The sequence below is a fragment of the Cryptotermes secundus genome, unplaced genomic scaffold (genome assembly GCF_002891405.2).
Source record: "Cryptotermes secundus unplaced genomic scaffold, Csec_1.0 scaffold599, whole genome shotgun sequence".
In the NCBI taxonomy this organism is placed as follows: Eukaryota; Metazoa; Arthropoda; class Insecta; order Blattodea; family Kalotermitidae; genus Cryptotermes; species Cryptotermes secundus.
The window spans coordinates 1284539-1299115 of NW_019730109.1; the positions used below are offsets into that span (position 1 = coordinate 1284539).

General features: G+C 36.1%; 1 protein-coding gene across 1 annotated transcript in view; it reads right to left on the reverse strand.

Moving 5' to 3' along the window:
* Positions 1-2594: 2594 nt before the first annotated feature.
* LOC111866158 (isocitrate dehydrogenase [NAD] subunit gamma, mitochondrial) overlaps positions 2595-14577 on the reverse strand; it is a 46084-nt gene continuing 34101 nt past the window's right edge. Inside the window, exons 8-10 of the mRNA XM_023854824.2 lie at positions 12064-12250; positions 10366-10447; positions 2595-2999 (exon numbers count right to left, since the gene is read on the reverse strand). Coding sequence (XP_023710592.1) covers position 2999; positions 10366-10447; positions 12064-12250 — 270 coding nt within the window. The 3' untranslated portion in view covers positions 2595-2998. The remainder of the gene's footprint in view (positions 3000-10365; positions 10448-12063; positions 12251-14577) is intronic.

Here is a 14577-nt window from a genome sequence, read left to right on the forward strand (position 1 = left end):
AGCAATAAACATGCAAGTTTAATAGTGTAAGAAATGGTACTGTTCTACCATCTGATCATGCTACTTTATGTTTAAAAGAACATGTCTCTTTATGAATTCTGTGCTTATATGTTGATTTAATCATGAGTAGAGTAAATTAACATGGCCATTAAACTAAAGGCTGTGGATTGGATGGAAATTTCTTCTAACCACTGTCAAGGATGTACAGGGTCCATGAGTGGATTCCATAAGATTAAGTACCACCCCTTATGAGTATATATTTGACCAACTCGAGATTCATGCTGTTGAGAAGGAATTTCATGAATAACTGTAAAATCATCTTTATTTGAAAAGAAGTAATACTGAACATATTAAATATTATTAGGAACAAAACTTTTCCCTAAACACTCATAGATCTTCAGTTTCTCACTAAGTTGACAATAGCACAAATTGTACAATGCCTATATATATTACCTTTCACTTTGCAGATATTAAGAACCATTTCATACAAATTCTGCTACATCCTGCATGTTAGAAATAGAGGTTTTATATGTTTCAAACTGAACACATCTTCAAATAAAAGTTCCCCTGAAATATTTGTTAAGAATTTCACAGATACTCAGTTCATATTTCATACTTAAGTAGTTTTGCTAAACTTTACTGAAATAACTTTGGGATAATAATATAAGGAAAGAATTTAATCCAGAATATATGCCTTGCACTTTCAATAGCAATCTTTCAATTTCTAAGTATACCCTGAACTTCATCAAAGTGAAAACATATGATGATGTCACTTTGCCCTTTTCTCAATCATGTGTAATAATGATAAAAAGAACAATGTTTTGAAAAATGTTTGGATATTTGGTGAGTATCATGCTCCAACAGTACTTGTTACAAGGGGTGAACAGTATCTTCTGATAAGTCTCCAGTTGCATGTGGGGCAAAACTTCCTGGAATTAGACACATCTATCATGTAACAATATATTTAATACCATTGTGCTTTCTAATGTTAGCGTGTTTGCTTCTAAATCTTAAAATTTCAAGCAATTACCTCACATCCTCATACCAATGTGTGTATATAAAAAGCAGCCACGAATGTAATGTAGACGTACTATGATAATCTTATATATATGAAAGAGTAATGTATCAGTGAGATGAGAGCTCTGAAATTATGGAGTTTCAGGTTACCATAACAACAGAGTGTCAAATGTTAACACAGTGCATGAACATAAATTATCTAGCAGATCATAAAACAAGTGAGCATAATATTTTAATATGGATGTGTAAAATGTAGTGTACTATATATATATATATTAATCATACCCATGAAATTTGCCAACCAAAATCTTNTATGGATGTGTAAAATGTAGTGTACTATATATATATTAATCATACCCATGAAATTTGCCAACCAAAATCTTGCATGCATACCTTGCCGAACCGTGTATGACATTTGTCACTGTTCTCTACCTTCACTTCTGAAACAGTATGAGGTTACAAGTTCATTCATTTAATGAAGCTCCCAATTATGAAATCTTCTCTATACCTAGTTCCTGCAGCTCTCATAGGTCTGTATATTCTGTTACCAGTTTACTTTCAGGCATCATAGATCTCTATTCCTCTCTGGAATGACATACCAACTTTCACACCCAGAGTGAAGAAAGTTAAAAATACTTCAGCAGCACAAAATAATTTTATCTTGCAGTGTCACATGTGAGCTGAATGCGAAGAAGTTTTCCTATACCCAATTAGAAATTTGAGATTTAATGCAGTAGAGATCTGCTATTTATTTGCCATATTCTTGTAGTTTCCATGATAATGAATCCCTAAGGAAAAACTAATTTCTTTAGAAGTTCATAAATAAACTTGTGTGTGCATATGCACACACGCTCGCCTGCACATTCAGTCATTCATTCAACCACGATGCATGCAAGAACACATGCTTTATTTACTCACAAAAATGTATACACATCCTTGTCAGTCCACCCATAATACTATCTTGCATACATAGTGACATTTATGAACCCCCATTAACACAAAGAAATGGATGAGAGCAAGTTGAATTTTCCAATTAGTTACAGATGTTTCTTAAAATTCAGTGGAGGTCTTATCTGATACACCTGTCTGTAACATAAGCCTCTATACAAAGAACTGAGAGAAATGTTGGGTCCTAAGAATTGCAGTATATTTGCATGTTTTGCTGTGTGAATACTTTCTGTGAGAGCTACACAAGGCAACGATTCTGCAGTGAATACAGTATAGTGACAATCAAAAGTATGCTAAGCTGAGGGAAATGACAAAAAAGGTTTATGTAGTAGCTTGTCTGAAGTGTTCTTAGCAGAATAATGTTGCTCATGTTAATGAAATCAAGAAGTGGAGCCCTGTTTTTGGATTTATCTCTTCTGATAAAATAAGCTCCATTATTATATGCCCAGAAGCAATCAATGGAACAAGGTCAGGAAAAGGCATGGAAAGTTACAACCAAGGAAGCAGCACATGTGATTTCCTGTTGTTCCATCTCTCAATTCCAGTATTTGTTTTGCCATGAAGTTACCTCTCTTTAGCCAATGACTGGAAATTCAGTTTTGAAGGAGATTAGGTTTTGATGGTAGTAATAACACAAAAAATAATTTATATATCATTCTGTAACAAATTTACAGTCCCATATTAACCTATCAACACATAGATACTTCAGAATATAACAAGAAGATATCTGGAAAAGTACAACTGATGAATTCATGCAGTCATGCATTACAGCAACTGTTTTTCCTCCTAATATACAAAAGCACATGAAGTGAACAAAGCAAAAATATTTTGTTACACACAATTTATTTTGTGTATATCTAATTGTAACTTGCCAAAACTGGGCTTTATCACCACAGAGAAGCGAAATATGACCACCAGCATCACCACCACTATGACAGTACAATCTGTACCTCTATATGACTACAAGGTCACAGCACTTGACCGACAGAGGAGGATAACTAGATTATGAAGATAAAATACATAATGTTGTAAATCTGAAAAAGAAGAAACAGTGTAAGAAACAGTGAAGCAGTAACTAGAAAAGAATGGCAGTTTCTAGTGGTGTAAGATCTGAATATTAAGTTTAGAGACAAGCAGTTAGTCCATTAGAAATTATAAAACCTTTTCAATGTTCTTTCTATTTGTTTTAATCAAAATACAGTGAATCTAGGATCTGATGATGAACTACATTAATCTGAAACTCCGGAGCAGTGTTTATTAAACTTCTGGCAACAGCAGACCATTGCATGGGCAGTCAGCAGACAAGAAGACCATTCAGTTATCATAACACTCCCCTTAGCTGTGAAGAGCATGCAATTGCACTTTCTTCTGCTAAATGGAGAAAAATTGTAGTTAAATTGTCCATAAACCACCTCTTTCTACCCACCAGTTTAAAGTCATTTTTTAAAATGATGATTGATGACAATATTTTAAATTTAAATTATTTCATTTGTTACATGTTATATAATACCATGGGCCTCCATTTATCCATAGACCCCAGTTTAAGAAATACTGCTCTAGATGTTACCAACTTAAGTTTGAAAAGATTTCTTCATTAGGCAAAATAATGCAGCAAGTGGGTTACCTCATTGACTATATATAACAAAGAGTTAAAAATATCTCATGCTTCAGCAAATTAAAAATTTCCCATATAGTGGTGAGACATGAAATTCTGTTGTACATATTATTATTATAGGGAATGTTTTGAAAATCCAAATAATATTTCGGTTTCATAAACATCCTTGATCTCGGTACCAAGTAACTATTGGGGTCAGTCCTTCTCAAGTTGGGCCAAAAGCACTGCAATTACTGCAGTCTGAGCAAGCCACTTAATAATGGAGGCCTCAAAAATTAAAGAAGATAAATATGAGAAAATTATATTAAAAGCCATAATCATATTCATACAATTATTGACATTTAAAACAATGTTTTAGAGACTGGACTCTTTCTCCGTCCTCAGATAATATGCCTAGTCAGTTGGGCCCAACTGACAGAGCTAGTCTCTCTCTCTCTCTCTAGAGAAATAAAAAATATCATACGTATTCACAAGTTGACAGCACACACACACAAGGACCGTAACTTCGAGCCTCGTCTGATACAGGAGGTTTTGCAACACCTGGGTGTGAGCAAGATGCGCACCACACCCCTGCACGCAGTCTGACGGCATGGACGAGTGCTACATCAAAATGGTGGAGGAGCACCTATGAAAAGTTGTTGCATCGCATCATAGGGATTGGGACGCAAGATTACCCATCTTCCTCCTTGCTTACAGGGTATCCACTCACGACACTATGGGCTTGCCTCCAGCTAGCCTTGTTTTTTAAAGAGAACTCCGACTTCCCTGCGACCTGCTGTTTGGGGTACTGACCCACAAACGATCACGTGGCAAATTTAGTGGACCATCTACACGATATCCACAATTATGCCTTCCAACACCTGTGCTGGTTACCATGCGGACAACAAAGTGTGGCTCTATCGCTGAACCTGCACACGGGAAACCGCCCAAGCTCCAATCCTCATAAGAAGACCCATACAAGGTAGTTTCCAGGATAAATGATGTGGTATACAGGATCCAGCAGAACCCTATATTGACGATGGTACAACTGGACCGGCTCACACCGTATCATGGAACTGTTCGGGATGAGTGGCCTTAAGAAGGGAGCAGCAATAGCAGTTGGAAAGTAATCACTGTGAGAACCGAGCCACTGGGAAGCAAGGCGAGACCAATCACAGACATCACAAGCAGAGCCCTCCAAAAAGAAGAAATGGCGGTACACCTGTAGGCTGTTTGGGACAAACAGCTTTGAGGAGGAAGCAGTGAGAATATTAGACCCATTGCCAGGCAATGGCCATGAAATATTATCTTGAAAATGACATGAATATGTGAAGAATACATTTGGAACACATAGTCATCTTACTAAATTCTGTAACATGGAACAACGTTAATTACTTATTTAGGCAGCCACATAAAATTGTAGTCCATAGTCTAATTTAGGCTGAATTATATTTTGTTGATAATGTAAGTTAGGCCTCAGTACAAAATCTGCCCATCAAGACCAGCAAGGAAATGGCAACAGACACTCTTTTAACTTAGTAGCTTAAGTGGTAATGTTTCTGACTTGTATCTGAGAAGCATCTCAAATCTTAGCCATTGTGCTGGTTGTCCTGACACATTTTTGTGGTTCTACATAGTTCACATATATGGATGCTGGGATTTCCTCCTAAGTGCACCATTTCCTTGCAGTCCTTTCTTGCTCACCATTAATAATTACTGCTTCAGGATCCCTGATGCTAAGTAACTCTTGCATTTGATATATCATCATTGAATAATATTTATGCCAAAAATGTTTCCAAAGCATGCCTAAAATATAATTTAAATGAATGCATTCTGCATATTATTTTATTAAATCTGTTGGGTTATCAGACAATATGTTACCTTACTTGCACTGAAGAAGCAAAATTATACCAACAACAGTACAGCTGTTGATGACAAGGCCAGTTGGGATGTATTAAGCTAGATGTCATACTAATGCTACAAGTAAAAGCACAAATATAAAATATACAGTACGTTATTGACAACTATAAAATCAGTCTGCTAGTAAAATGAAACTTCACACTAAAGAGTCATTCAGCAAGTTACTGTACCATGCTTGGGGAAAAGTGCTGAAGCAGGTTAAAAAATCATATGTAGTTGCATAAACAGTCTCATCTTACTTGCTTAACTTAATCTCACTTGTATTTCAATATATGCTAGATGTGATATGTCTCCAGTCTCTTGGTATACAAATACATTGCTGAAGAAGTATTTTTGAAGCCTATGTACATAATTCTTAGTGGGACAGAGTAGTTTGAATTATGTCTAGAAGCCTAAAGAGCTGTCAGAAAATTCACCTACCATGGACTGGTCAGCTGGGGTTTCAGAGTAGGTAATTTTACTTACCCTTATGTCAAAACAGCTCTGTCTGTTGCTATGCAGAGGGATCCTAGTGGAATTTCAATCAGCTCAGTAAAGATTAAAATTAAGGAAACAGTTCTGTGGGATCTTTCCCTGGAGGACAAGGATTAGTTGGACCACTAGTTAAACCTTCATCCCCATGACACTCAAGAATTACTGGGTTTCTGGACTTTGTCCATCATCTGGTATTATAAAAACTAGAGTATGAAAAGTTTCAGAAACTGGATCTGTTTCTGTCCTCAGGTGAGGGGGGAGACAACTACTCTGTTGGGTCCCTTAGAAAGAGCCTACTTCAATCACTGGATCAGGGGCACTGTGTGTCACATGCTTTCACGATGGATAGTTGCTCAGATTATTCTTCAACCCTGAAGATGCAGGCAATATATTCCTCCAAAACTTCAGTTGACTTTCATCAGACTACACATGTTATATCCCAGAAGATAGTAATCTTCGCCTGTGTATACTGTTGATAACATTGGAGAGAAAGGTTTCATAAGATTTTCTCAGACATTGTTGAAAACTGTTGTCACTATAGATAAAATTTACAGTGTAATGGTTCTGTATGATAAATAACCAAATTCTTTCTTTATGATGCAAATTTTATCATTGTACAAAATATGAAAATAGTTAAATAAGTGAATGAAAAGCCCTCACACAAAGAAAGTAGGAAGATTCCAAAGAAATACAGAAGCAAAAAATTTAGAAACCATGATTTTCCACACAAGAAATGTTGTCACAAATGTTCTGTATGTTAGTATGTTCAAATTTTTTTGTTTCCAGTAAAATAATAGACACATTCATTATAAAATTAGATTTATATAACAAGTTTTATATGCTGTATCCAATGTATTCTTAATTTTTAGAATATTTAACTAGATGAACACAAAGGCTACCCTTACAGCAGGATAGCCCAAAATTGTTTGACAGAGCCATTTATTATGTGTCAAGTAAATAAAAAATGAATTAATGGAAACTGCCACTAACACAAAGTCACTGTTCAAATAGACATGGCCTCATATGAGATCCTACACTTCAGGAATGTCTTAAGATTATTCACTTTAACATTTTCTTCTAGCATTTCTGCACATATACTGCTCTGTATTCCATTACAGTTCAGATGTACACAGCCAATTCTTGACCACACAAATACATGTTGGCAAGGAGATATCCTACCAACATATCACAGACAAAAATCTTTGTATGACAGTGTTTCCATATTCACGTAACAAAGGTTATTACTCAAAACTCAGAAAATTGTCAAAACTTAAACATTTTGAGATCTGTGACCATCATGTAATGCCCTCTTTAATTTAAAATTCATAATGAATATTATGGCAGAAGGAAGTGCACACATGAATACTATGACTCTTCTAGTATGCAAAGACATCAATTGATGTTATATTACTTCAAATCTTGGGTGTATGCTGAGCTTTTTGAATAAAAGAGTGAAATTACAATTAATAAGAAAAAAGGGGATCATTTATGAGTTTGCATGAGTTGTATTTCCTGCAAACCTCAAAATGAATCTTGAAATAGCATTCTTTTTTTTTCACTGTGTGCACCACATGCCTGAGAATTATAACTAGCATGTATTTCTCATATTTGGGGGGGGGGGTTGAAATTATATTTTAACACTACTTATAATATGCCTCATGTGTGTTCACATTTATCTGTGATATCCAAAATTTTCATGCTTGTAATGCCTTCATAAAGAAGATACAATATCTTTACAAACAGTCTCAACTGGCCAGGCACCAGGCCATTTTTTGTATAAACCTTAGGGCTCAAAGTGTTGAATCAATCACCTAACTGTGCAAATACCATCACATCTTCTAACTCTTTAGTAGGCATTGTAACATCCCCCAAAATCACAGGTAGTTTATAGAAGAATTTTCACTTTTTATATATTACATGTTTTAACATTATCTTATGTATAACAATGGCTACATTTCTCAGTGCATCATGACATCCAAGGATATGCCAATTCTACACTGATTATATTTCATACCGAACAAAACCTGTGAATATAGTATATACTTAGAGTGGGACAGAAATAACACCTGAATTATGAGACATACATTGTATATCTCACATTATATGCACACTATAATTATGAAACAGCAACTGTACTTGTACAGAAATTATACATAGTGGGTTTCATTATAACAAACTAATGTAGTAAGGCGTTTTCTTTTCTAATGACACATGTATGAGACTCAGTGACCTCATATTCTGGTGAAGGAAGTAAGGTTGTTACTGCCTGAACATTTTACTTAGGTGAAGTATCAATGAAAAGAGAATAAATAGTAATTTCAGGTACACTTCTACACAGTTCAAAGGACCATACCTGCCCTTTTGGTAAAATAAAACAAATCAAATATATGCTACCAGCCATGATTTGACCCTACAAATATGAGCTCATCTGGGATATAATACAACATTATTTTGGGCTTGTATTATAATGCAAATTGAAATTATCTTAAAGCTATATTTGTACGGTACAATTAATTACTGAGAATTACATATAAGAGAAAGGGGAAGTTAGGCTGAAATGATGATATATAATCAGGATCACACCCCTGAATGTCCCATTTATGATTAAATACAAATATATTTTACAAAATGCAATTAAACATATTAGAAAGTGTAGGGAAAGTTTTAATGAAAGTCATTACTTCAGATACAATGGCAGGAAAATATCAGTAAACATGGATTTCCGAGCACAACTCATAAAGCCTACTTTTGCACTCCATAGATTTCTGTTCCTACAGATCAATTACTTTTATGTTGTTTATATTTTTGTGAATATCTTATTAAATATACATTCTGTCTATATGAAATCTGCTGAATACAACCTCAAAGTTTCACACTAATCATGTTTTAAATGCTGAGTTACACTCTTCCACATATAGTGTAAGTATGTTTATGATCTATCTCCATACCAAATTTCACATGCTTAACTCCAACAGTCCGTTAGTTATAACCATCAAACTAAAAGTAAAAAAAAAAAAATTACAAAGCATGTTGTTATTTTACAGTATAAAAAAATATTATCTTCACAGAAGTTGCATATTTCTTAAGATTACTATAGATCATTTCAGGATCTTAAATTAAGTGACATCAGTGTCACTCCAGCCTTATAAGTTTGTGCATCTTCCATGATCTTACTGATTGCAGTAAACTATAACATATGGTATTTGGATAGCCCCCAAGGGAATGATGCTTACAGCATATTTCATGAAAATCAATCAATTTCTGCAAAAAAAAAATGTGCATACATGTATGCACGCATTTTTTGTCAAAAATATAAAACAACACAGTGCCTGCCGAACAATATAGAACAAACAGTAAAGGTGTCCCTGTACTTAGCTAATTAAGCACTATGCCATGAAGACATATGGGGAAGTGAATGTATAGATCCACCTATTCTTTACCTCGGCACTAGCTGGAGGTGATGGGTCAGCTTCATGCCCCACCCTCTTTACCCCCGGGGAAAGAGCCCCCAGTACCCATTGCATAGTGACTACTGTAAAATAATACTGACTTATGGTCTAATGCAAAGTAAATGATAAAATTGGAACAAGAATAATTAATAACATGCATAAAAACAACTCCACTCTGTACATGCCAGATCTCAGTACCAACAATGCTACCAAAATTACATAAATGAGACACATCATCAGGTAATAAAATATCACAAGATTTGCAAGAATGGAAATTACTTCCATTAGAATTCTGTTTACGGGATAGCCTGGCCTGCATTTGCCTCTGGCTCCATCAAAACACTGAGACTCCCCCCATTCTATATCGCTCTGGAGGCTGCCAAAGGCCACAGTTGCCCAAAAACCCATGAGGAACTTCCCAAAGGACTGTGCTATAAAAAGTAGCAGTGAAATTCTGAAAGAGGACAGTCTTAGTCTGAGCTGACTTGCAGCATAGCAGAGAAGTGTATACAGAAGCAGATGGGAAGCAGAAAGTGCCATGATCATGGTGTTACAGTGAAAAGACTGTTACAGTAAGTGGACAAAGAAATGACATCAAGATTGTAAGTGGAAACTCTTGGTGACATAAAAATTGCCCCAAATAATGATAAATGTAATGATAAGGAATAAGTCCATGATATTTATGTGTTATACAGGCAGCTTCCCTACTGAAACTGCTGAGAGAGAACAACCACTGTTTGCATTACAAACCCAAAAACATCTTTCTTTCTGAAATATGCAGTTTTGACCTGCAAACTTTTATTCATTTATATATTTTGGTAACCTTGCCTTATACATGCATACTAATGAACAACAAAAACACAGCTTGGAGCACAAGTTTATTCAGGTATCAAGGCTAAATATACTTGAAATAATAAGGTACAGCAAGCAAATGTGTGTGCTAGCTATGTGTTGTGGAATTACCAGTTGGAAGTCTTTGTAGTTTCTTGAAGGTATTTGATAATGTTCTGCACTACATCAATGCTTGTTGCTTGACCTCCCAAATCTGTTAACAAACCCACATAATTAAGGTACTGACATTAATAACAGACTTGTACCAAGGTAATCTACTGGAGAGATGTCAAATTCCATAACTGAAATAAGACACATATTAATGCTTGCAACTTTAGAAATATCTTATTTTATTGCCTTCAAATATTATATATAATATAATATACATAATATTTGAAGCATTAATATGTGTATTTGCTCAAGAAGGAGACAACTCAAATCTAAGACCCCTCTCCCACTAAGAAACATGTCTGCACATACATACTGATTTTATTTATTGATTTAATAAATTTACTGCAAGCAAACAAGTGAAAGATCTAAATATCTGAACAAATCTAATTTATTAAATCATTTTCATTCTTTGTGATCTTGATGTCACTACTAGCCTCTGTCCAGTTTCACTGCTCAGTCTCACTCTCTTCACCATTCCTCTCTTCTCTCTGTTTCACTGACTTCACAGTTGTCATCAACTTTCTCGCATTTACTACGAATATTTTGCCATGCTCAATTCATCACTCTCACAGTAATATATCTGTCTGGGAATAACTTCTTTTGGTTTATAGCTTCCACTTTGGGCAAACTTGTGGTAACCTGTAGCCCTAACCTTGAAATACACTTGTCTCTCCTGTATTACTCTCTATGGTACTTTGAACAAACTCATAGCTTGTGGCTACTGACCTCTCTTTCACCTGTTGTGATGATGGCATGATATGACGTGAGCATTAGCATATACATTTTGTGTGAGTTTTAAGGTGTGTAAGCACTAAAAGCTATTCTCACCTACTATATCTTAAAAGACATCAACTTGCCAAAAGCTCAAACCATTTAAAATGGAAACACATATATCTTTTGTACTTAAATCCAAGGTGATCCTTTAATTTTCAGCACCAAAATTATGGAGAAACCTAAAAGGGGTTGATCATATTCAGCTAAGTTGAAAGAATTGGAAATTAAATAGCTGTGGCCTATTTAAAGTATTATACCAGCATCTACTTCATGGAATTGAAGAAAATTGTGAAAAACTCTATCGGGATAGTTGATGCCCTAACCACAGTTCAAACTGGACACCTCTTGAAAACAAGTCATATGCCAATATGTTCACTGAAAATATCAGTCAGCCTTTTTGCTACAGGAAAGTTACGTGTAAAAGTGACCATAAAAACATAATACTTGGTGAAGCGGCCTCCGTAGTCTAGGGGTAACGTTCCCACCTCATGACTCAAGGTATGCGGGTTCAAACCCGGCGGAGGTCGTGGAATTTTTAAGGGCGGAAAAATTCAGGGAACAAGTCCTTCGGGAGGGACTTTAAGTCGTGGGTCCCGTGTCGTAGATTTACGGCATGTAAAAGATCCTCGTGTCTCTAGGAAACCTCTGAGCAAAATTAGGTAACAAGTTTCCCGCCCAAGTAGTTTCTAATGCCTCTGGTAAATGGGGGAAATATCAGGTACCAAGGGCCGACCTCGTTGGCTGAACAGGGCTGATAGCACACATCAGTACCACTAGGGTATGGCGACAGTAGAAATTAAAGGGGGACGCACAATGGACCAATAACTGGTCTAAGTGCATGGGGAAACCCACCCCCTCTAATAATAATAATAATAATAATAATACCTGGTGTGTGGATGTGATCTTCATTGATAGTCCTATCAATTGCTGTATGAATCATGTTTGCATGGTAGTGGTGCCCCAGGTGCTCCAGCATGTCCACAGCTGCATTCAACATGGCAACAGGGTTGGCAATGTTCTTCCCTGCAATGGCTGTTCCAGTGTTGCGAGTGCCTGGCTCAAATATGGCATACTTTGGAGGAAAATAAAATGTCACATATTTTTGGGAGCCATGAAAATGTAAATATTATAGTGAGGAAACCTAAAATATTATATACAGTTATGTGGATCACTGAAAGAAATTCTTACATCACAGAATGTTAAGCTGGGATTCTATTCTAGCAGGGTTCCCACCAACAAATATTGCCACTAACAGACTAGTTTCAGAGAAATGCAGGAAAGTCAAGAGAAGAATGAGTACAGTATTTTAACAGTAGTGTTGATGTGAAGTAACTGGTTGGGAAAGAACTGATCTCAAGAGCATACACAGAACACAGATTTTATAAATTGTAATAGAGTTTTTTAATGAACATTACATAGTATCTTAAGGTAGACTGTATGTGTGAATACATCTATAACAAGCAAGATGTCTGTATGAAACTTCTAAAATTCTAATAGTCTAAAATAACAAATGTTGTTCATAATGGTTTTATAGTTATAATTGCTGTATTGTTGACAGGCAAGAAGGCTATTTTACAAATATTGTTACAAGACGCCTGAAAGCCGGAATAGTGAAGCCAGAAGAGATGGTCATTGTTAGGCAATGACTGAGTAAACATGTTCCCTCTATAGCAGACATGCACATGACTACAGAGAACTGCTGGAGGTGGTGTTTGCTATGCAGCCTGCGATTAAATAAATACTAGAAAGACCAGCAAGACCAGGACCAACAAAAATATGGCTGGGTCATGATGGGGCCAAAAACCAAGAATGACTGTGCTGGTGAAGAACACCAGAAAATGGATCCCCTGCTCAGGACCACAGTTGGTGGTTATCAGTTAGTCACTAGCCAGCAAGAACAGGAGCTGTTGAGTTCAGAAACAGTAAAAGCAATCCCCATTGTCAAAAGCTGCTACCAAGTAACATGTAGTAAAGTAAAAGTAAAAAAGTAAAGCTATCCCTGTACCAGGCCNGTAGCAGTTATTCATAGTTGTACTTATTTGCAGATTTTATAGAGTAGTAAAGTAAAAGTAAAAAAGTAAAGCTATCCCTGTACCAGGCCATGAAGGCCCATAGGGTTGTGAGATGTTGAGGGTCCCACATTATCTAGACAATCAGCTCAAAAATGGTGGAAAGGTTGTCAGCCTTACGCTCCGGCCGCACTTTACTCCCCAGGAAAATTATTTAATTAATTCCTGGTACTCATTTCTGTTAGAGGCTGAGTGAACCCCAGGGCCATAGTGCGGCTGGAAGGATTAGGTCAATTGAAAAGATCCAATGACCTCAGCAGGACTTGAACCCGCAACCTTCCGGCTTGTAGCATAGTGCCTTAACCACTAAGCTACTGCATGCCCCATTTCATAAAGTAGTGAGAATGTTAAATTATTTGTAGTTATACATATATAGCATTTAATATTGTCACATGTTTGGAATTCCGAAGAGTTACTACCATGGAAACACTAAAATAAACCGTTGCATACGTACGGACAATAGCGATATTGTTGCGATACATCGTTTCCTGGGGCAAATAAACTCGTTTCATAGGAGATGAAAGGTGACGAATTGTTTGAAGCATTGAATAGCAACCGCCGAAGAAGTTAGTCCGAAATTAACCGCCGAAGGGAATAGTCTTGGAATAGCTGCCGCTGAAGAAGGCTGGAACCTAGACGCCAAGAGATACAGATGTACTGGCTGAGATATTGTAAGCAGTCATTGGACTACAGCAAGTGGTGATGATTGTAAGGTGTGCAAGTGAATTACAATAAAGATTTGCTATATTTAATATGGCGTAAAGTTATTTGTAGCGTGACCCACCCAAACACGCTACAATATATTCATTTGTCAATCCAAACCCTGTGTCTAGTCACTAACACATGACAACATTAATGAAGGTGAAAATCAGCACTCTAACAACGAACTGTAAATAGAATTAAATGTTACAGAATTAGTGACACAGAAGATGATACAGTAGGACTGAAATTAGGACTGAAATGTGCAAACAAGAAACATACTGATGAAAGCACAATTAAACTAGTTGGAAATTGTAAGTAATTACATTTGGGTGGTAGTTCAGATTTAAAATTTCGTGACTGCTGGAAGTCAATTTAATCCAATATGGTCTGAAGTGACATTCTGTGCTTGAAGTTTATTAAGAAGTTCAATTATTGAACACTTATGACTTGTAAATATAAATGATTATAACACTCTCACTAATCTACACACTTTACAAATCGTTACAGCATATACTCAGTCTCCACAGCCAACCACCAACAATGGCTGCTGACTCACAAGTAACTAACTTGTCCTGTTGGTCCTTGTTACATAGCCTCGCCACATAACACATGTAAAACACTGCTTCCC